Here is a 23,661-nt window from a genome sequence, read left to right on the forward strand (position 1 = left end):
AGGTAGGCGTTGAAGATGATGTCCTCTTAACCAAAGGGAAAGTGCACCCTTAGATCACTGTTGAAGTCTGGGATAAGCTTGTCAATATAGCCTAGGCCATGGAAGAGTGGTAGCACTAATCTTGGAAGGCTTGGGAAAATCGATTGACAGAGAAAGGCGATAGCATATCTAAACACGCATGTAGTTCTTTACCTTTCACAATCCATAAAAAAGGAATGGTACGTGTTCTTAACTTATGTATCATCAAATCTGAAAAGCATTTTATTGTCATTGTGTTGTTTGAGATTGCGAAAACATGTTGTTGTGATTTATATATGTGATGTGTTTATTGTTTGGGTGATTATTTTATGTGTTCTCAATATATTAGGTTTATTCATTATATTGGTGACTTATGTCGATGATGGATTTGTTGTGATGATTGCTATCATTGTGATTGTAGTCCGAGGTGTTGCAAAAACCAATGACATTCTCCGAACTCTTTGAGCACACGAATAAGCGACAAAATGGTGTCAGTGAGTTTCTAGACAAGAAGTCAAAGACTGTGAGCATAAGTAATAAAAATTACTTGTTTTATATTCGTTATATAGTTTTATATGTGTATATGTTATTCAACAATTTAAATAATATTTCATTTCTTCTTTTATTTGTAAGAATCATATGTTTCTACTTTATTGCAGAAGTACAGTCAAGATCCATTGTCCCAATTGAAATTTGATTTGACATCATGGTCGAAGTGTAAACCACTCGAACCCACGTCTACAAGTTTGGCAACAAGACATTGGCTACTAAACTACTTGCTTCGATTAAGACATTTGAGTCTACTTGTGGTTCGACCCCTTCTAGTGATGTCACGTGAGCTTTTCTTTCTAAAATCTAGGGCTATCATGAAATGAAGGTAGAAATGAAGCAATTGCATACCCAAATGCTAGGTATTCAAACAAGCCTCCAAGAGTTCCTTCATAGTAAACCGACACTTGGCATTAGGTCTTTATCACAATAGTCGCAAGCACAGTCATAGCCACAGCCACAACCACAACCGCCCTTTTTTAATGATGCGGAAGAGAAACAACCAATTGACAATGGGGAACAGTAATTTCTTTCTTTGTAACTATTGGATTTATGTAGCTTTTAGATGAATTTTGACATTTATACTCATTTTTCATAAATTTCAACTACAACTTGTATTGTTTTTGTTGTATAATAAAATTAATATAATTTTAATACATATTAATTAATTTTAATATTATTGTTTAAATATATTCATTTCAAATGTTAGCAGGGAGTACAAGAAATACAAAATTCTAAAAAAAAATTCAATTTAATTCACATTAATCAAGGAAAATGAGTCTTCAGATGATGATGGTCAAATGGTAAAGGAAAATGTTAACAGTGAATATAGTAAACTGATTCATTTTCTCACATAATTAAAGTTTTTAAGCCATTAAATTCATCTCGTATATTATTAGCTCCATCAAAGCCTTGTCCACAAAATTTTGACGAGCTTAACCCATGCTTAGAAAACATTGCTTCAATTATTACTTTAAGTGATCTAGCACTTGTATCCATAACATGAGCAAAACTAAGAAATCATTATGTTACCAAGCCTCTTTTATCTACATAATGTAAGACAACATCCACTGTTCTTTGCTTGATACATCTCGCGCCTCATCATGCCTCATCAACTAATATCCCAAACAATTCATTTCCAAGATCTTTAATGATTGATAATTTAGTCTCACTTGAAGCTTCATTCACAATATCATTCTGAATTTTAAGGGACACCAATTTAAGATTCTCTTAAGAATGTTCCAAAACAAACTTATTCACTTCATCATCATAATCAGCTAAAAATGGCAAACGCTCAAGAAAATTTTCTCTATTCTTTGAGTTTTCAAATTCATTGTGTCCTCGCAAAGGTAACTCTTGGAGCAAAAAAAACCTAATGCAATGTAATCAAGCGAGTTCTATAATCTCTTTTACCTTGTTCAATTTGCCTAGAAAATGCTACATTAGTATGTTGTTTATGTTTCATCAAACCTTGGAATTTTTTTAAAGCTTTATTATGTGCACTATTGTAATTGCCAACATGAGTACCTAATCTTTCTTTCTTCTTTCTTTCTTGTTTCAACTTGTGAAACCTTCAGTTACAAAAGAATCACCTCCCCCTTACTTTCTGATTTCATTTTTGAATAAATAACAACACAAGCAAAATGCAGTATCTTTTTGTATGCTCTACTTTAACCGGCTACCATAGTCATTAAACCAAGAAGAATTAAATCGATGACGAGCCCCACAAATAATTCTTTGAGGAACTTATGGTCACAAGGTTGACATGGCTTTTTCTACAAATATGCTATTCTAATTTCATCCTGATCATTAGAATGATACTAAAAAAAATTTTTTTCTCAATCCAGGGTCTACCAAGAGAGTACTTGGATCAAATTCAATACAACTTTACTTAGAAGATTATTAAGTACGATCATAGTAGAATTTTACTGTTGTTGCTCAAGATCTGAGTCTTGTGAGATAATTTTTTTTCTTTTAAAATTTCTTTCCATGGCTTATTTAGCTAAATTATAAAAACTTGTTAAAAATTACGACTGATTAGCATAAACTAAAATATTAGAATTAAATAAAATATGAACTTACATAGCAAATTATCAAGTTCAACAACTAATAATATGACAATTTTCTATTCATTTATCAAAACTAAATATAAACATCCATAAACCACATAAAGTTAAATATAAAAAATAAAAAATCAATATCTACAAAAAAAAGACTCATAATTTCAAGATATTATTTGACATCCAATATTATAATCTATTAGCTAGATTATAATTATGAACCCAAACTATCAAATTAATTACAAAATATTTAGATATGAAGTATTTAAAAACTTAATTTGGGTTAAAAATTACTTACAATTGAAGTATAGTTGAATTGTTTTGAGAGAGAAAACATAGCCAATAACTGAGAAGAAGAAATATCATTGCAAGTCATAAAAGTAGGATTTGAATTTTTTGAAATGGAGAGTAATTTAAGTTTTAACTTTTTTTAATAAAATTTTAAATTATAGAAGGAAATTTTTTTGTCTTTCCATGTAATATGTAAATATTAATATATAAATTGTATTTTGGTAAATCTATTTTTTGATAATATTTAAATATTATTTTTTAAAAGAATATTTAGATATTATTAATATATAAATTTTTTAATAAAATTTACTTTTTGACCCCACTCTCTACAAAATTGTAAAAAAATTAATGATTCATTAGTATTATTAAATATATAAAACTCTAAATAAGTAATATAATAAATAAAAATTTTTTTAATTGAGTGGTGTCATGTGACACCACTCCCCTGTACGTGGGTCCACCCATGGCTTAGAGGGGGAATACTTATTTTGTTGGATTCCTTGTTTTGTTGGATTTCATGTGTTGTTAATGAGATTTGAATAGTAAGAGGATATTTGTACAAATAAGTGTATAGGTCCTTGTCCTTGGACGAATATGTATATGTTAAGGACAGGTCTTAGCATTAAGGTTCAAAATTCATTTTACTGTTAACCAGTGCTCCATACGTCAAATAAAGAAAGGAACTCAACTTGTTAGATCAGTTCAAGCATGTACTTTAATTGTTTAAGATGACGCTCCTATAATTCATAGATATTGTTTTCAAGCTTTAGGCAAAAGTTTAAGAGATATTATGTATGATGATTTGTCTGAAATTAAACTTAAACCTTTTGAAGGAAAAACAGTATTGTTAGGAGGAACTTTAAACAAATTTTACCCATTCTTAAAGGTGGCACAAGAACAACTATCAATGTTATAATAACCCTATTTTATAGAGTTATCTTGAATTTTTAGAGCTTAAAAATGACTAATGTCCTCTTATCTTTCATTAATTTAGCCTTGTTTTTACATTTTTTTTCTTAGGATTTACGTTATGCATGTTATAGTTTAATTAATTAATTTGAGTCTATTTTCATATTATTAAGTCTTGGTTGTACCTTCTATTGATTGTGCTATATGTTGGTGAATGTGCAAAAGAGCATGGAAGTTAAATTTGCTAAAGATTATGCATTTTTGCTTAAGTTGACCTTAGATCATGCTGCAGTATTCGAAGCATATCTTGAGCTACAAAACTCGAATTGACACGATTCTTAGACCTATGGAAAGATAAAAGAAAGAGCTACAACTTTAATGTTTAGTACTTCATCTAGTTCAAAAGGGATCATGGCCAAAAATGTAGAGAAATTTGACTGATTATAGTAGATGGCATGCTGTGTGGACAGTAGCTTGGCAGTTAGGCGCTAGCCTTTGGGCCAACACATGAATCTGCACGTTAGTGGCCATTCGATTTTACATCAAACAGCCAATACAGAGGGTATAAATACAATTTTTTTTTCGACTTAGAAAAGAGGAGGATTCAAACACTAATTTGGGAAAAAAAGAGGTTGGAACCAAAGAAGGAAAAGAATAGAAAATCAAGAGATTGAAGGATCAAAAAGCTGCTCTAGAGAATTTTTCACTTTAGATTTATTTTCTCTCTCTAACTCTTTTTGTAAAAATGCTTCATTTTGCTGAGATTTGTGTTTGTATACTAAATATGTTAAGCTAGAACTCTTAATCTAGGGTTATGGTGGATTTTAATATGTAGCTTGTATATTGTGTTAGTTTATTACTTATTTTCTATGGAAACAATGATGTTTACCCAAATCTATATTTATTGCCCTTTTATTTGCTTGTTCACCATTTTAATGTGCTTAGGTATTTAGATGATACTTGAAAGAGTTAGTCTAACTTAAACCTTGATTGGGGTAATCTGTATTCAGTACACTTAGAATTGAATTTAAGTGTTTTGATGTGCTATTAAGGTAGGCATAAGCCTAGTTGTCACATATAGTCAATTTTTAGAACCTTGGATTAAAGAACTTAATTTAGTTGTTTCTTATAGACATATAACAATTCAGTTAAATTAGATAATTATCTAATATCTCGATGGAGAATTACACATACTTTAGGATTTTATATTAGCATCAATTTCCATTAAGATTAAGTAATTAAGAAAACACCATTCCAAGTGAAATATTAAATGATACCATAATCATAGATTATTAAACCATTACTTCCACCTCAATTTGTTATTCGCACTTTTTACATTAGAATTAGTTAATTATATTACTTTTCAATCATTTTTCAAAATGTGGTGCTTGGATAAAATTAGCTTGTTTTAATTTTAGTAATTAGCAACAACCAGCAAACCAACCTCTCGAGAGATCGACAAACTCAACTTATCACCATATTACTTGTTGCGATTATGTACACTTGCATGTAGTCTTTGTTTGTATTTTGCATTTAATTTTGAACACATTTCACATCACATAAGCAAAGCACACAACATGCTACAATAAATCAATCGTCATTATGGACTCAATGCAAAGTATTTCATTAAAAAAAATAAGATTACAACAAAATGATTTAGATGAACAATCAAAGAATGAAATTGAGGCATTTGGAATATAATTATTAAATATAGGTGATGGAAATTCAAAAACAACTATACATGAAAACAAAGATGATTCGTATTCAATTAAACTACCTAATGATTTACTATTTCCACATATGAATGATCTAATAAAAAATATTGTAAAAGAAGTTTATGATAATTTTGAAAAGTTTTATATTGATATTGCGTATCTAAAATGTGATACCCAACATCCTACATCTGATGTGAATGTGATTGGTAAGACCTATATAACAATCCAAGTTCACTATTACTAGCAACTTGAGCTTAAGCTTTTGAGGACCACGTGGTTTAGGCCCAAAAAGTTATTGGATCAGTGGTTGGACTTGGGTCGTTACAAATAGTATCAGAGTCTGCGCCGATCCAATGTGAGCTTTCACATTGCTCTAATGAGATCTTGGTCTTGTGGATGTGATGTGTGGCTTTGATAAGGACATCAAGGATTTGAGTGAGTGGGATTATGATACCCAATATCTCACATCTTATATAAATGTGATTATTAAGATCTATATAACAATCCAAGTTCTCTACTACTAACAACTTGAGCTTAATCTTTTGAAAGCTACGTAGTTTAAGTCCAAAAGTTACTGAGTCAGTGGTTGGATTTGGATCGTTTCATAAAAAACAAAAAAAAAATAGCTCTGGTTACCCTTTACAATGAAACAATTGATTTAATAAATACATATACTCTTACCTTAGTACTAGGAGAAATGAAGACATACTACAACAATGATACAATTTCTCATCCAACATATCAAATGTCAAACCATGAATTGTTTTGCAGAACAAAATTCCTAAACTCAAGCTTTCTAGTATATCTTATCATATTCTCAATCTTAAAGTAGGTTGTGTAATTATGCTATTCAGAAATATTAACTAGACTCTAGATTATGCAATGGTGCTAGACTGCTCATTACACAATTGGTTTCAAACATTATAAAAGACAAAATTATATCTTGTATACATGCTAACAATGAATTCAAACATTCTTAAAATAGTAGTAATAATAAAAATAAAAAATAATTTTTTAATTTTAATAGAAAATAATTTTCAATTAAATTATCTTATAATATGACGATCAACAAAAGTCAAAGTCAAACACTCAATAAAGTTGAACACTTGATAAAGTTGGTTTATACTTATCTAAACCCATTTTCACACATGGTCAACTATATATTGCTTTTTTAAGAATTACTTCGCATCAAGGATTGAAATTTTTTATCACATAGGATGATGGACGATCGAATGAAACAATAAATATCGTATATAAAGAAATATTTAATAATTTTCTTTCAAGTATATAACATAACTTCGTTAGGTTTAATTCTTCTTTTATTGTAATATACTTTGATGTTAATAAATTTGGTAAATTGTATTGTTCTGATAACATAAATACATAATTAGAGTTAACAATATGTTCTTATTACATTTATTTAATTATCCTTTATAATATAATAACGATTTTCAGTAATCTAAACTACTTAAATTCCCTAGAAAAACATATCAAACAAGTGGCAATATTTATTTATGTGATGCGAGGCTAATGGTAGGTACATGACAATTTCAATTACATGCATACAAAATTAATGAAGCAGAAATGAAAATTACAAAATTAAGGAAATAATGATGACCCTAATTCAAGCTTTATTTTCCCATTTGGGAGGGTAATGGATATGCTCGGCTTACTTGTACCGGTGGCAATCACGAGTGTAGATACCACAGGGCTGATTTTTCTTTGGGGAGTTCTTAGGAGGCAGGGAGTTCCCAGCTGGTTTGCCAGGGTTTAGGCTGGCGTCGATCGGATGTGGGCTTCCTCCTGCTAGCATCCGATTGATATTGGAATCCATCACGAACTCCACCTCCATGTCGTCGTCGGCGGCGACGGAGGCAGTGCCGTTGAGGGACTTCAGTGAAGCACTTATTGCTGCTGCATATGAAGTTGAGTTGAGCAGAATCACCAGCATTATTACGAGACTTGAAACAGAAAGAGAAGCACCAGCTGCTTGCAGCATGCCTGCCATTGTTTTCTTCTTTTCTGGCTATGAACTTTGGCTTGTGTTAGAGCATCTACAATCATGCGGTGATCAACTACTTTTGGTAAACGATTACAACTTTTTTGAATTTAATATTCCCCAAACTTTATTTTTTTAATATATATATAAAGAAAAGTTGTTTGATCATTATAATTATAAATACGAGAAATAAAGAAAATAACCATAATTCCACCGATAGTTAAGAGTTAGTCATCCTGTCTTCACTCAACTGGCATACGTTTTATATGATTTTAAGTGGCTGAGAATCATTATGCTTTAGATTTTGATTAGATTACTCATGATAACGTTACTTCTAAAGGGCCCTTGCATCACATGAGCCAGCAGTACTGATCGTGCGCCCTTGCGAGACCCACACATGGATGTCTCTGCTCATGTTTTGGGCATATAAAAAATCACAATGAAAAATGTCATATGGTATTATTGTAATTCATAGGTTGCATGACACAGCAGTGTGGAAGAAACCTGTCCCCTGTCCAATGAAACAAGGAATCATCCAACAGAGATAGGAATTTCCAACCCCCTTTTTTCAGGGTACATTACACTTCAGTAACACTTTGTTGAGCAGCCATGCTCTCATCTTTATAAATAAATGCAATAAGAAAAATTGTATCGATTGATACTAGAGTGAGACTGAATATTTATGTGTTTCACACTATCTTCAACCTACAAGATGCCTTTTGTACAACATAACCAAGACCCAATGAACCAAAAGACTAAAGCAAATTGTCTTTTTTCTATCAAACTTTTCCTTCCAGGAGGAGAGACTAAAGCTCATCTGTTTCTGGTTCAAACTTCATACATATCAATGTTCTTAATTCAAGTAAAGCCTAACTAAAAACATACACGTAGATCACATTCATTTGCTACACAGAAAAGAAAATCTTAACACAGTAAGAAGTCCGTATCTAGCGAGTACAATGACCTAAGTAATTAAATACAGAGACAAAAAACAACAATTACAAGAGGAATGCAGCAGATGGCAAAGTATGATATGCTTCAAGACTGCATTTTCACCACTGAAATAGAATCAGGCTCATGACCATGCACCCTCAAACGGTAAATGCAGGTATGTGAGGGGCTCCCATGGTTGGAAGAGAAATCCAGTCTGACCGTGTCAATAACGCCAACACCTGCTGCATACAATACATCAAAGGTCTGCGCGATACTCTTCTCAAGGTCATACGCGAATTCTGCCAAAAGAAACATCTTATAGCCATCAACTGGTGAATCAAGATCACGACCTTGCAGCCAGCCAGAGACACGGCAGTCCTTGGGTGCACTCGATCTGTCATAAGCCACATTCTGTTCACAGTACAAGAGCAACACATTTAGCACTTGCGATAAAGTTGATAGAGAACAGAAACAGAAAGAGCACTCTCTTAAATTAGCCCTTCATTTATTTTTGCTGGAAAAAAGTAGCTAATAGCAAAGGCAAGCACCGTTGATAAATGATGATAAATGCAGACTTCAAATTTTCGTACTGTCAAAAACTATACTCTCAATCATAAGAAGGTTGCATCTTTGCAAAAAGTAAATGTTTTTATTAAATTAAAAAACCTAGAAGCTAGATGTTTGCAGGGTAAGTGGCTTTACATAAATCTTGAGGGAACCAGCCTGATTGAAGCATTAAACACCCATTTGAGGACCCAAATAAAGATTCAGGGCATATACACAGAAAAGACATCAGTCTCTACTTTATAGGATCCTGATTTACTGCAAATAGAAAAAGAAACAGTACTGTGGATAGGCATTTCATCCACAAAAATAGGGAGTACAGAGCTCCATATTATGAACCTTGAGACACCAAAAGGGAGACTGAAGACAAACTACAGGAGTTTTGATAGCTAGCATAAAGGCTACATTTTGTAGACAAGCATTTTAGGGTTTATATTACTGAGACATTTACAGAAGAAAGGTTCTGTAACAGTAACAGTAAGCTCCTTTACAAATTGAGGTGAGTTTTGATAGCTAAACTGAAGGCCATTCCCTTGATGACAACCACTTTGGGGTGCATGTCAGTGGGGCCTATACAGAGAAAATTAGGTGAGGTGGCAAATCCAGCTGCAGAATTGCACTCCAAGTATAAAAATCGCATTAGTTGAGATTTAACTAAAGGCTAGATTCCTTTAAGTCAAGATTCATCATCAACTTCCTACAAATATACAGAATTCTACATATAGGAGGAAGACATTCATTATCCACCCACCATTGTTATTCTGAATGGATTGCTGCTTCTTTTCACCTCAATATTACCTCTACCATATCCTACTCTATATGACCTCATCAGTAAGTCTTTCATTCTATCAGCCAAATCACAAGATAGGTTTCAAATATTTTCTAAAAAGTTCCAAATGAAAATAAATAAATCATCTTTTATTTCTAAATTTTAGGAAAAAGAAGTAAAAAAATAGATTAGAAATGTGAAATTGAAAAAATAAACTGCAAAAATCCACAAGGGACAACCACTGAACAAATAAAACATAAATGTAGTAATCCAAAAAAACCAACAAATTTACAATTAAAAAGAAAATGAAAATTTTATATGTGCCAATTAGAGAATCACTCAACAATAAAACATAAAAAAATTTATACTAAATAAACTGCAAGCATGCCAGTCTGCCACAGACTTACCTCAACATCTTGCTCAAAATCAAAAAACATAAAGCACATAAAGCAACAATAAAACATTATTCTATTAAAAATTATACTTGCTGCAGAAAACAATAATTGCCCCGTTAGCTATGAGATGAGTATAGCGAAATCCTAAGGGCTGGCTTTTCTTTTGCAGATTTTCCTTAACACCAAGCCAAGCAAGCTAACATGACAACAAAAAAGTTGACCAGAAATATATTCAAATATGCAGCAAGAGATAATGCAAAAAATAAAAAGAAACAGAAACACTAGAATTTACATGGTTCAACTTTAAATCTAAGTATACAAGTAAAGGAAATGAGAAATTTCCACTATAGCCAAAATAAGATAAACATACAACAAGTATCGGTGCTCACAATTCACCTAGATAAAATGGGGCAAGGTGATTTTTTGCCTGCCCCAACACCAAGTTATCAACTTTAATGCCTCGCCCCCACACCAAGTTAGCAACTATAATACCTTGCCCCGACTTGAGAAAAATATACAACCCGCATCCCTTCCACCCTGCCACAAAATTGGTTTTTTTATGATATTATTTTAGTTTAATAGTTATGTAAATTTTTATTTTTAATGTAAATTGCATCTTACTTACCTTAAATATATTATAGTATTATAGTTAACCACTCTAATTAGAATTAAATAATTAATTTATTAATATAATATACATATATCTATAGATATAAAATACATTATTTCTATCTATACCCCCGGAGAGGTGAGGTGGGGAACCCTAAACCCAAACTGACTCTCCCCATTTTTTATAGTAAAACCCGACCTCACCCTTGATTTCAAACAAAAACACTAGAGCAAAACCAATCAAGTACAAGTTATTTTGTGATCCCTAACTACACCAGACAACTCGAGAGCAAGGGCTCTTCAAATTTTCTAAACTCCCTAAACTCACTTTTTTTCCCTTTCTTGTAAGAAGCAAAAACGAATCAAATTGAGGTTGTCCATCCTTTGTTACTTGACTTGCCATTTCCATTGCTTGCAACTCCAAAACTTGTCATTAATGAAGGTAGAAAGAAAGACAAACAATGGCAAGGGCAAAGATACAAACCAAGGAAAAAGAAAAAAAAATGGTCAGGCAACACTATTCCTAGGGTTAAGCATTATTTGGTCAAAATCCAATTAATCAAAGAATTCAATTAAAACCATTCAATTTGTTCAGCTATTCGATTAATTTCACAAGCTCGTTCTGTTTGACTAAATGCCCATTTGGATGTGTGGTACAATGCGGTGGAAGGAGGCTCCCACTGCAATACACTGCAGATCCAAATGGACCTTCAATTAATCGATATCGATTATAAGATTGAAAATTTGTTAATTGGATTAATCGAAATAAGAAATAATTATATAGCCCATTAACTCTCAAATCCAATATAACAAAGTGATATATCTGAAATTTTTTGTAAATGACTTTGAAAAATAAGACAACTCCAGTGCTGCCCACCATTTTCTCTTTTTCCTTCCATTACCCTTGGTTTTTTTTTTCCCTTTGCCATTGTTTGCCCTTATTTTTACCTTCATTAATGACATATTTAGAGTTGCAAGAAATGACAAGTATAAAAGTCAAAAAGAGTAATCAAATTCCATTTTGTTTTCTTTTTTGCTTCTCACAAGAAAGAGTTTAGGGAGTTTAGAGATATGTAAGAGCTCTTGCTCTTAGGTTGTGGGGTGTATAATATCCACAGGTGAGTTCTAGGAACCAAAACTTGTAGTCTTCATCCTGTTTTAACTATAGTGAAAATTCCTCGTTGCCTTTGCCCATGGACAATAGGGTTAAAGCCAAACCACATAAATCCCAATGTTCTTGTTGCTTTTATTTTTCATGCCTATTATTTCTTGTTGCATATTTGGCTATATTTCTTGTGAAAGTTCTTGCTGTCATATTAGTTTGTTTGGCTCAATGTTTCAACATTTTCAACAATATGTTTGGAAGCTATTATCTTAAAATTATGAGACAGGCAATGCTAAATGAAACCAAGTCATATATTATATATATATAAAGAAAGAAAGAAAGAGAAAGAGGCAAGTCATCCTAATTTAGGCATCAAGAATGATAGATGGAAATTTCAACAAAGAATGATTTTTCCATTCATTAATCGAGTGACTAAGGTAAATTACAAATTTGGCAGTCCATCACCCATTATGCCTCACCACAAGATGCACTTAGATCAAAGATGCAAAGATGACTTCATCCAAATGCAACCTTTTCTTATTCTAAATTTAAAATGCGTATTTAGTTCCTTATAAAATGCTTGTTTAGTCAAGATAGGCAAACAACAAGACAAACAAGTTAACAAGAATTAATAATGCAACTTCAAGTTTGATGTTGTAAATTAAAAAAAAAAAGGACAAAAACTAACAAGGCGTTTAGGCAATCTTAACCACTTAAATAATATTCTAGTAAAAGGATGTTTTTGTTCTCAAAGTAACTGATAATATCTTATCAGGTTGCAAATGCCTAGTGAAAACTAAAAATGAGATATAGAAGAAAAACAAACCATCAAGTGTCCCGTCCTAGCTATCCAATTTTTTCTATCTGTAAAAGTGGCACTTGCTCTCTTTACCCAATGCAAATCTAGCAATGCTACAAATATCTATATCTTCACCCACTACTTCCAAAAGTGTGCCTCTGTTAAAATAAATATTAATGAATTAATTAGTTCTCATCTGACAAATATTCTTCAATCAAGCCTCAGCATTGTATTATTAACCTATTTCTCTCTGCCTGAAACCAATATTAAAGGAAAGGAAAGAATACTAAACCTCATTATATACATATACAGGAAAAAATAATACACAAATATTTATCTATTTATTTTCAGAGGTAGGACACAGGGTTGAGTAGGGTGTTATAACAGACTACTAAGACAATTCAGATTTAAAATGAGATCCAAGTATTATGTTTGTTTATGCTTTTTTCTTTGATTCCATAAGTTCCATGTAATCCAACTTTATAAGTATTGTTTCCACCGTCAAACTAGGGCCTATTAAAAGGCAAATTCAGCTAGATCTTCTAATTATAAGAAGTCTATTAAAAGTTATAACCTAGTAGTTAGTGGAAAAATAGGGTCTTGAAGAAGTAAGAAGCAGACTGTTATAGAAGATCAAGAGTTGAGAATAGAGCTATAACTCATATCACTTGTAAATTATTTAGCTAAAAAGACTTGCTATTGGAGCTCGAGTTCGAATATTCACAGCCTATGAATCTTATGTTAGAGCTTCAGGCTCCATATCTAAAGAAACTGAAGTCTAATTGGACATTTCATCACAAACCAAACCAAAAATTAAGGCATCAACATAAGTAGAACAATAAATAGTTAACAAGTTTACAACAATGTAATCATAATGAAAACATTACCTTGGCAACATGTTCCAAAGTAATAGCCTCCGGAATAATAGCTGTGCGGAGTTTGATCTGAACAAACCCGTTGCTTCCTTTCAATGGAAAGCACTGTCCTGGCTCTCCAAAACTTGGCTTCAACATCTTGTCTGCATCACGATGAACCCCATTTTGACTACTTTTCAAAAACCAGTTGCTACCCTTTCCAACAAGTAAGGGCTCGGAATGCATAACAACCTTTCCCCCACCCGAAAACAAAGCATAATCAGCCCTCGCAAGCCCGTCTGAGGCATGCTTCTCAATCTCATTCTTAACAATCTCTCTTGCATAGGCTCCTAGATCACTCAAACTCACTGCATTTTCATTGTCACCATTTTCACCCTTCTCTTTTATCAGTTTTTCATACAACTTGTCAAACTCTTCCTTTGTCAACAAATTCGAACTCTTCAATTCACTTAAGGACTTATCCAATCCCTCACTCTTTTCTTCCAATTTCTTCAATGAACTCTCCACTGCCCCAATTTGATCATCAATTCTCTCATTCAATTCTCTCCTTAACCCACCAATATCATTTTCAATTTTCCGATCAACAACCTCTACCTGAACCTGAATCATTTTCGCCGTAGTCTTCAAAAAACTCTCAACCTCAGCAACCCTGCCCTCAAATTCAGTTAATCCCATCTGTGTCCCAACCCGACTAGCCTCCCCACTGTTCATAGCCAATCTCCAAATAATCTGAACTAACCCAAACAAACAAGCAAAAGCACTAAATTCTTAGTAACGATACTAACAACAGTCAACCACCAGGGTTTCTCAGTCTTGTTGAGCACTCCTTTCCGTGTCCGCCGCAGCGTAGCGTTCGAATTTTGACCCAAGGCGGCTTTTCTTGCTTGCACCGTGTCCTTCGACGCCTCGCCACGGACGGAGTGGTGGCTCAGATCTCTGCTGTGACCGGCAGTGGCAGCGGCACCGGCTTTATCATCCCCAATGTTAATCCATTAGGGTTCGGTTCGGCGGTCAATAACTCGATGCTCGACTTCTTCTCGCCGACGACAACAGGCCGACGGCGAGCCACCGCCGCGGGGTGGCAGAGATGGAGACGTTAGATGCCGACATTGTCGTTTCGAATCCAATCAACCCCAAAGAATCGAAATTTAAACCCCAGAACAGGATTGAAAACGAATTATAAAACCCTAAGTGGGTCTGGTTTTCGGAAGGGATCGAGAAATTAGGGAAGAAGGAATTTTAACCGTCAGCGAGAGGTACTTTCGAGCGCTTCTGTGTTTTCAAATGATTTTCGGAAATCGTGGCGTTTGGATTTTGGGCCCCACCGGTCCAAGTTAACATGAGTTGTTGTCCACTTGTCAGCCGTTTCTTTTTGTTTTGTAACTTTTAAGTGGGCTTCGTAACTTTCTGTGATATTTGAAGCATAACAAATGCAATGGTAATGGTAGAGACAAAAACTTTATCGCATTTAGGAAGTATATATGTATTTTGGGTAATATAGTTGTATCAGAGCAAACTTAATCAAGAATCTACCAACGCCAAGCACCTCCAAAGGGGAGGCAAGTAGGGTGGCCAACAATGCGAGGACATTGTCGAATTTGGCAAGAAATAATGCCATATCAAGCATTTCAAAAGAATTAATCTCACATTGAGAAAGTAGAAGATCTTGGAAAACCTGTAAGTATGGTATTGCACACTCTATCAAGTTAGTTTTATTAGGAGAAGGTAATGACCCGTGACAATAACACTTAATCTTAGAGTTTTTAAGTTATTTTACAATATTTCAATTCTTTTGAGTTTTAAGGATATTTTGGAGAGAGATGAGAGAGAAATAGGTAGAGGTAAAAGATTGGAAAAGAGATAAATCGTTGAGATGGGAGGAGAAAGGAGGGTACGGCAACAAATTGGTCCTTTCTTTTCAAAATTGGTAGAAGAAAGGACAAAATGGCCTTCGTGAACTTCAATCAAAAGTAGAAGAAGACAAATTATTGGTTTTCAAAAAAAAAGTGATGCTCGATCTTGGCCTTATGCAAAATTAGATGGTGATAGATTAAGGTTTGATTCCAATCATGCAATAATATCATTAATATTAAATTATCAGAAGTTTTCCTTCATCAATAAGACATTAATTATAATGTGTTATATGAAATTAATATGCTTTGTAGGGGAATTATAATGAGTTGCAATTATGAAATCCCTATGCATCAAAATATAATCTCTAAATATTCTTTATCGATGTATCGTTGAGACTGCACGTCAATGATGCCTAAAGACTAATACATTCTTTTTTTCTTACTTGAGAAGTAAGCAACCATTCTCATTGGTTGAAGTATAAATATACTTGGATCTAAAATGTAGGTGCTTGCCTAGAAAAGCAAGTTTACTGAACATAACTCGCCATGAGAAGTGCATTTAATATTTCACCTAAGTGTTTATACAATACTTTTCATGTGTTAGTTGTATAAATACTACCTAAACTTGAGACACCAAGCTGTCTTATGTGTGCAATGTTATGCTTTGGTTTCATCCCCACTAGTACCTAACCAAATATGCCAAAACAAGATATTTTTAGATATAGCATGAAACATATGAAGGCAAATAAATGGTCAAGATAAGAATTATTACCTTAAGTGATTTAAGGAGACATATCCTATCAATTCTTAGTTGACATTAGCTTATTGAAGTCCTTAGTCAAGGCGACTTGGAGATTATGAAAAGAGTTTCATAAGTCTCTAAAAAGCTAATGATCTAACTATAGGAATCAATATGGAGGTTAATAAGCGTAGAAACTATACCATGCTCTTGTCATCTCTAAAATATATGATGATGGAATGAATAATATTGATAGACTGTATACTAAAAGGTTGTCAAAGGATACTTGACTTTCTTAACAATTAGGTGGCCATAATACATTGTTAGATGTCAATCTTGAACTATAGAATTGAATTAAGCGATTAATATTACAATTTCATTCCATTGCCAACTTATTAGGAATCTAATGGATCACACACAAAAGTTTTATTATGAATTAAATTGGGAGTGTGATTATCTACGTTGGACTTAAATCATACTTTAGGTTTTAACATCTAAGAACTTAATTAAAATAGTTTAATTAAGTGTAAGGTCAATATTATAAATAGTTATAATATTAGAACCTTAATTGCAAACATGACAAAGGAAATTAATTTGATTTTAATTTTCAAGGGCTAAATTAAAAAGGTTTAATTAAGTATTGGGCCAATATTATAATGGGTTAGAATATTGGACCCTTAGTTGCAATTATGGGAGTTGTTTAATCTAGGTATAAAAACATATGACTATGAAACTTTAGTTGTCAAAACCAAAAAAAAAAAAAATTGGCTGCCTCTCGTGTTTGAGAGAAAATTCTTATGATGAAGTTCTCTAGAGTGGTTTGACCTATAATATGTGTGAAGAAAAGAACAATTGTTGTCCACTCTACTAGAACAGAGAGTAATTAAAAGCTCCTACCTTATTGAAGGTTCAAGTGCAATTGTGTGGATACCATTGAAGGCAAAATGCTTGGATGGCTTGGGTTCTTTCACCCTTTGTGGTGTTCACGAGTTTGAGTGGAAACAAGAGTAGTGTTGTATCTTCTCTCAATAAAGAGGATTTGCCATCGTGATTACGACATCACTTGGCTAGGTAACATTTTTTATTACTCCTTTTAAATTTTGTTTGTATTAAAATCACCAATGGAATCCATTGGTGGTGGCATGGCATGGTACGTTAAATTTTAATTTCTGCAGCGTATGATAATTGTTATCTCTGAGTTTCATGCCGTTTTAGTAATGGCGTTAGAGCCTCTCTTGGCTCGTCATAATATAAATGATGTTTCATTGTTGTTGATTCAACATTTATATGTTCGAGTTCAAGCTGGTAAGGATTTAAAATTTTTAAAATCTATTTTGGAATTGTTTCAATTTTCTAGATAGATTTAATTAGTGAATTTTAAATTTTAATTTTGGATATACTAATCTAAGTTTTAGTGTCTTGATTTGGTTAGATTAAGAAGTGCATAAGATGCACAAATTAAATTTTTGTGCAGTTTAAGGTGCAAAATTCGATTTTGTCCAACAGTTGTTGTGATTCGGTTTTCAGTATCAAAAAGGCATCTAATGGCCTTGAAAAATTCTGAAAAAATCATGGAACCAATGTACTAAGAAGGATTGTCAGCCAAAGGTGAATGGTGGTGCAATAGCCACAAAATCATGGCTGGTACCGTTGCTGCCAACCGTTGTTTTAGGCCATGGTTTTGACAAATTTGGGCAACTTGAAAGGAGCTTAAATTTGTGCAATTAATTGCACTTATTGGCTAAAATTTTAAATTTTGAAAGAGTTTAATTAATACCACCATAGTAACTGTAAATTGCGTCCTAGTTAACCTGTATGGGTTGGCTCTATTTAACTGTTTTGTCCAAGATCAAAGAAAGATGGAAACGTGGGTGATTAACAGACAAAGGTCACAATTTTTGACTCATTTGCATCCAAAAATTATGAAAATTGAATATGAAAGGGCTCCATATGTTAGCTGACCATAAAAAAGAATTAGTAGCATCATTGCTGCCACCAGCAACAACAAAGAGTCACGATTTTGGGGTGATTTGACCAATTAATTTGCATCCATATGTTGGCTAACCAGAAAAAAAATTTTGAAATTGAAATTCCCAAAGTTAAGGTCTTATAAAAACTGAAAATTTTGACTACACCAATGCCTCCTACAGCTAACTAATGCCACTATTTTGGCATTAATTACATGCCTGAATTGCATTCTTAATTGGTGAGATTTAAATTATAAATTGGCAATTGAATATTTATGGAAAGGTTTCCTAAAAGATAATTTTGACATAATTAGAATTAAGGAATTTATTTCTTAAATAAAAGATGTCAGGATTTAATTTATGGCACCTATAAATCATGGAATTTGATTCCTAAAATTATGGGAGTCAATAATATTCAAAAGCTCATTGGATAATTATAAAAATAGTTCCACAAAGATAATAAATTCTGATATTTTGAATTAAGGAATTTGATTCCGCAAATTAAAGATATCTGAAATTATTTATTAACACCAAAAATTAAGGAATTTGATTCTTAGAATTATGGAAGTCAAAAATAAATGAAGGCAAGTCTTTTGTCATGAATAAATTTCCTTTAATTAAGAAAGGAAGTTTGAATAAGATACTAAGATTAAATTAAAGAATTTCTTGTCTTAGATTTGATCTAAATTACTTAATAAAGATTAGGTAATAAAAAATATGTAATCTTTGATTAAATTGGATTAGTAAAAGAGTTGCTTAAAGTGTTTAGGACAACAAATTAAAAATATTTTAATTCATAATAAAATTTAATTCAAATCCTAATAAGACTAGGATTTGATAAATTACTAATTTTGCTTAGTAATACTTACCATATATGAAAGAAGTTTTCATATATAGAATTAAATGGTTACCAGAAAATTGAAATTGGCGAAGTTAAATATTGAAAAATTGCTAGTCCCAAATATATAAAATAATTTGCAATTTGAATAAGACATGTTTTAAATTTTATATAAATCTATATATATATATATATATATATTCATATTGATCGACGTATGTGGATAATTATGGATTTAGGTCCAATATAATTATACTATGGTTCAATATTTTTTTTGGTATTTTTTAAATAGGGCCTACGTCTTCTGTCTTATCTCTTTATCTCAATTTGTAAAATTCTTTCCTTATCTTATTCCTCTAAAATGTAACTCGAAGTTTCTATATTCAAATGTAATTAGAATTAAGATAGATTAGGAGTTGAATTTTGAAAAAAATTGATGATGAAGATCCGAGGCGCCACAAAAGACAAAGAGATTACAAACAGATTTTTGAAGAGTCTTATATGTAATACCCTAAGTTTGACCAATCTAGTTTCCTTTAATGGCTCAAGGAAATTAGTTTAAATAAAATACATAATCATCCAAAGTAGTTTGCATGTGATAGATTTATTTTATGCAATTAATAAATGTTATGCAAGATAGGATGAGACTTTAATAAAAACAAATAACAAAATTTCTTGATAAATATTGAATCATGTATCGTGTATGATTAAGTTGCCTTCCACTATATAGTAAGATAACCTAATTGCTCTTTTAATTGGAGACTTGTTGAGCACACTCAAAGTCACACTTTTACACAAGTATGTTTGAGCTATTAGTGGGTCCTACTCAATTAGTTTCATAAAATTCGGATGCTTGGAAACTTGATTGTTATGGAAACTAGAGGCAAATGTTAAGCAAAATATATATGATATGTTTAGGTAATGTATTGTCACCTAGCTAATCTGGAAACTGTATAGAGATACAATTGGTAAGCTCAGTTACTTACCTAATCCACCCATCATGGTTTGTTGAGCACATTCAAAGCTATGACTCGATAGATAGGATCCTAACCCGCTAAAAGAATCTTAGCAGAGATTTCTCGAGGTGATATAGAGAGTTAACATCTTGTAAAAAATAATGAGAAAACTATTTAAAATTTTAAAATTTTATTTTAAATAATTTATGCATGCTATTTATCAATTCAAACATGTTTATATACAATGCAAATGGCTAAAAATCTATCACTATGGTGCATTTTAGATGCAAATCAAACTCACTAAACTAAACCCTTTTGAAAAGTACCAAGAATTGAGAAATGTTTTCAAGTACAAGGTTGTCTGTGTGACGTAGAACGTCTAGCAGATAATTTTTTAGAGCAGGTTGAGCATCAAAAGCTAAAACGAAAAGCCTAAAAGTCATAAATGGGCATATTCATAATTTTAATATTTTTCTTATTTAGTTAGGAGTCTTACATAGGAATTATAGGTATAATAAAAAAATTTTATTTAATTTACTTGTATTAGGACTTTAGGATAGTCATGTTCTAATTAGGAATAAAATATTTATTATATTTAAATCTCTTATTAATTATTCTAATTGTATTAGACAACCAAAGGTAGAGTTTTGTTAGAACTTGGGCCTATAATACTATAAATAGGACCCTTAAGCTTAGCTTTTGAATCATCAAATAATATTCTAAGTTATTCTCTTAAAACTTGAGTTTAAAGTTTCAATATTTGAAACTTGGTTATTAACCCTAAAAGGGCATAATCAAGAGCTAGCCTTTATTTCTATGCTTACTCATTGTGTTAGTTGATATCAGAGCAGGAAAAACTCAGCCAATCTAATGGTAAATGACCTAGTTATGGTAGGCGGCAATTCTCATGGTGAAGATTGGGGAATTGAGACCTTCCAATTTACAGTGTAAGATCAAGGGGTGGCGTTGAGGGCTTTCGAGCAACAAATGGATCTTAAATTTCAGTTTTTGAAGTGACGCTTCAAAGAAATTGTAGATCGACTCGATGCTTTTAGTGTAGATGCCAATAGAAATCAGAATGACAAGAGGCCACGTACCGACGATGATGTAGCTCTTGGACAACCTGTCGGCAGACCTATTCTTATAAATAAGCGTAGAGAATAGGTCTACATGGAAGATTCAGAAGAGGAAGATGATTGTTTTGCAGAAAGATATGCTGAAAATGGAAGGAATGATTATGGTGACAGAGATACTCAAGATTTCATATTAAAGGTAGATATTCCTTACTTTAATGTGAGTTTCAATATTAAAGACTTTTTAAATTGGATTGCAGAAATAGAAAGATTTTTCAAATATGCGAAAATTTCAGAAAGAAAAAGGGTAAGACTTGTCGCTTGAAGATTCAAAGGTGGGGCTTCTGCATGGTGGGAAAGGTTACAGTCTAGAAGCAATCGTGAGGGGAAAGCACCAGTTAGAACTTGGTATAAGATGAAGTAATTGTTACAAAAAGATTTTCTTCCTCTTGATTATGAGTAGATTTTATGCCAACAATACACACGCTCAGTCCCTTCCCTGTTTACCTTTTCAACTTTTCATCTTTTTTCTTTTTCTGAGTCTTTTAAATTTTTTTGATTTTTTTTTATTTTTTGATTTATCATTATGAAAAATGTGTTTACAGGTTTTAACTTCTAAAGACTTAATTAAATAATTAAGTTTAAGGTTAATATTATTAATAGTTATACTATTAGAACCTTAATTGCAAACATGAAAAAGGAAATTAATTTGATTTTAATTTCCAATTGCCAAATTAAAAAGGTTTAATGAAGTGTTAAGCCCATATATAATGTTGGGTCTTTAGTTGCAATTAAGAATTGTTTAACCTAGGTATAAATATCACCTTTAACTATTTTTCACATATAAATATGAAACTCTAGTTGTCAAAACCAAAACGAAAATTCTCTACCCGCTTATTGTATTTAAAAGAAAATTTTTGTGACAAATTTTCCTAAAATGGTTCGACCTATAGTGTGTGTGAAGAAAAGGACAATTGTTATCCACTCTGCTAGCACAGAGAGTAGTTAAAAGCTCTTAACTTGCTAAAGGTTCAAGTGCAATTATGTGGATACCGTTAAAGGCCAAACGCTTGGGTGGCTTTAGTTTTTCCTCCCTTGTGGTGTTCACAGGTTTGAGTAAAAACAAGAGTAGTGTCATATCTACTTTTAATCAAGAGGATTTGCCATCATGATTACGATATCACTTGGCTAGGTGATATTTTTTTATTACTCCTCTTAAATTTTGTTTATATTAAAATCAGTAAGGTCATCTATGGGTGACGACATGGCATGGTGCGTTTAAATTTTTATTTTTCGCTATGTATAGTAATTGTTATTTTTGAGTTTCATGACATTTCAACAGATAGGCGCCACAGGCCCACATTTTCAATTCAAAAAATATGCTTAATAGGTGAAAGAAAGCCTTTTTTACAAAGCTCAAGACTCACTTTATCTTTTATTGATTCGAGATTCGTGATACTCTACTTTACCAAATGTGCAACGCTCTCATTACATTGGCTCTTTGACCCATATAAGAAAGAGACCGCATCTTGATCCGGGCCCACCTTGATCATGATATCTCTCATGGAGGCCCACATCAATAAAAATTTGAATCTGTTTTGATATCATTTGTTAGAAGCTTACATTTTTAACTTGAAAGATATACCTATTAGGTGAAAAAAAGCTTTTATTTATAAACTCAAAACTCAACTTATCTCTTACTAATGTGAGATCCTTATGTGAGATAAAACATTGTGGATCTTATATTGGTAAGAGATGAAAGAGTCTTACATTTGTAAATAAGGGTTTTCCTTCATTTATCAGGCACGTTTTTTGGGTTAAAAATATAAGACAATAGGACTTGGCTCTAACAACTACCTTGGAGTTGTAAGGGCTAGTAAAGACCATGGTCATCATAGAAAAAAAAGGAAAAAGGAAAAATACGTAAAATTTTATTTTTTATTTTTTATAATCAATTTAAATTAAATTATAGTTTAAATATTAAAAAATTTAAATTTATGTAATAATAAATAAAAAAATAGTAAATAATAAATGTGGTTGTGGCTTTTTTGGTGGAGTGAAGAAATTTTGAAATCTTTTCTACCAGAAATTATTTTAGACTTTTTTTTTCTCTAGTTCTCTTGGATTTGTAATAAAAAATATTATAATTTAGAATAATTTGTGGCTTTTGATAAAAGAAAAGTTAGATAATCAAAGAAAAGAAAAAGGAAAAAAAATAAAAAATTTTATTATAGTTTTTCTCCTTGTTTAAATTTTCCTTTCTTCATTTTTAAAGATATGCTTTGTTTATATATTATAGTTTAATATTGAAGAATTTAAATTTAAATAATAATAATAATAAATAACAAAGTATTAGAAAAAGGTGGTCATTGGTGTTTTGGTGGAGCCAAGGAATTTTAAATCTTTTGTGAAAGAAAAGATTTTAAATCTTTTTCTTTTTGATTTTTCTCCTTTTTTAATAAAAAATTATAATTTAGTATAATCTATGGCTTTTCATAAAAGAAAGGTTAGAAAATCAAAAGAAAAGAAAAATGAAAAAAATGAAGTTTTTTATCATTATATTTTTCTCATTGTTTATTTTTTTCCTTTCTTTATTTTCTAAAGATATTTTTACAATATTTGCAGTAATTTACTATAATTTGAAA

General features: G+C 31.8%; 1 protein-coding gene across 1 annotated transcript; it reads right to left on the reverse strand.

Annotated features, from left to right (window-relative positions):
- Positions 1-7,030: 7,030 nt before the first annotated feature.
- LOC110425882 (SUN domain-containing protein 2-like) lies at positions 7,031-14,587 on the reverse strand. Its single transcript, XM_021440956.2, has 2 exons — positions 13,603-14,587; positions 7,031-8,885 (listed from the first exon to the last, which is right to left on the reverse strand). The coding sequence occupies exons 1-2, from the start codon at positions 14,299-14,301 to the stop codon at positions 8,580-8,582; spliced, it is 1,005 nt and encodes a 334-aa protein (XP_021296631.2). The 5' UTR covers positions 14,302-14,587; the 3' UTR covers positions 7,031-8,579.
- Positions 14,588-23,661: the final 9,074 nt, after the last annotated feature.

This window comes from Theobroma umbraticum, unplaced genomic scaffold (genome assembly GCF_002168275.2).
Source record: "Theobroma umbraticum cultivar Fairchild unplaced genomic scaffold, ASM216827v3 scaffold_12.1, whole genome shotgun sequence".
Taxonomy (NCBI): Eukaryota; Viridiplantae; Streptophyta; class Magnoliopsida; order Malvales; family Malvaceae; genus Theobroma; species Theobroma umbraticum.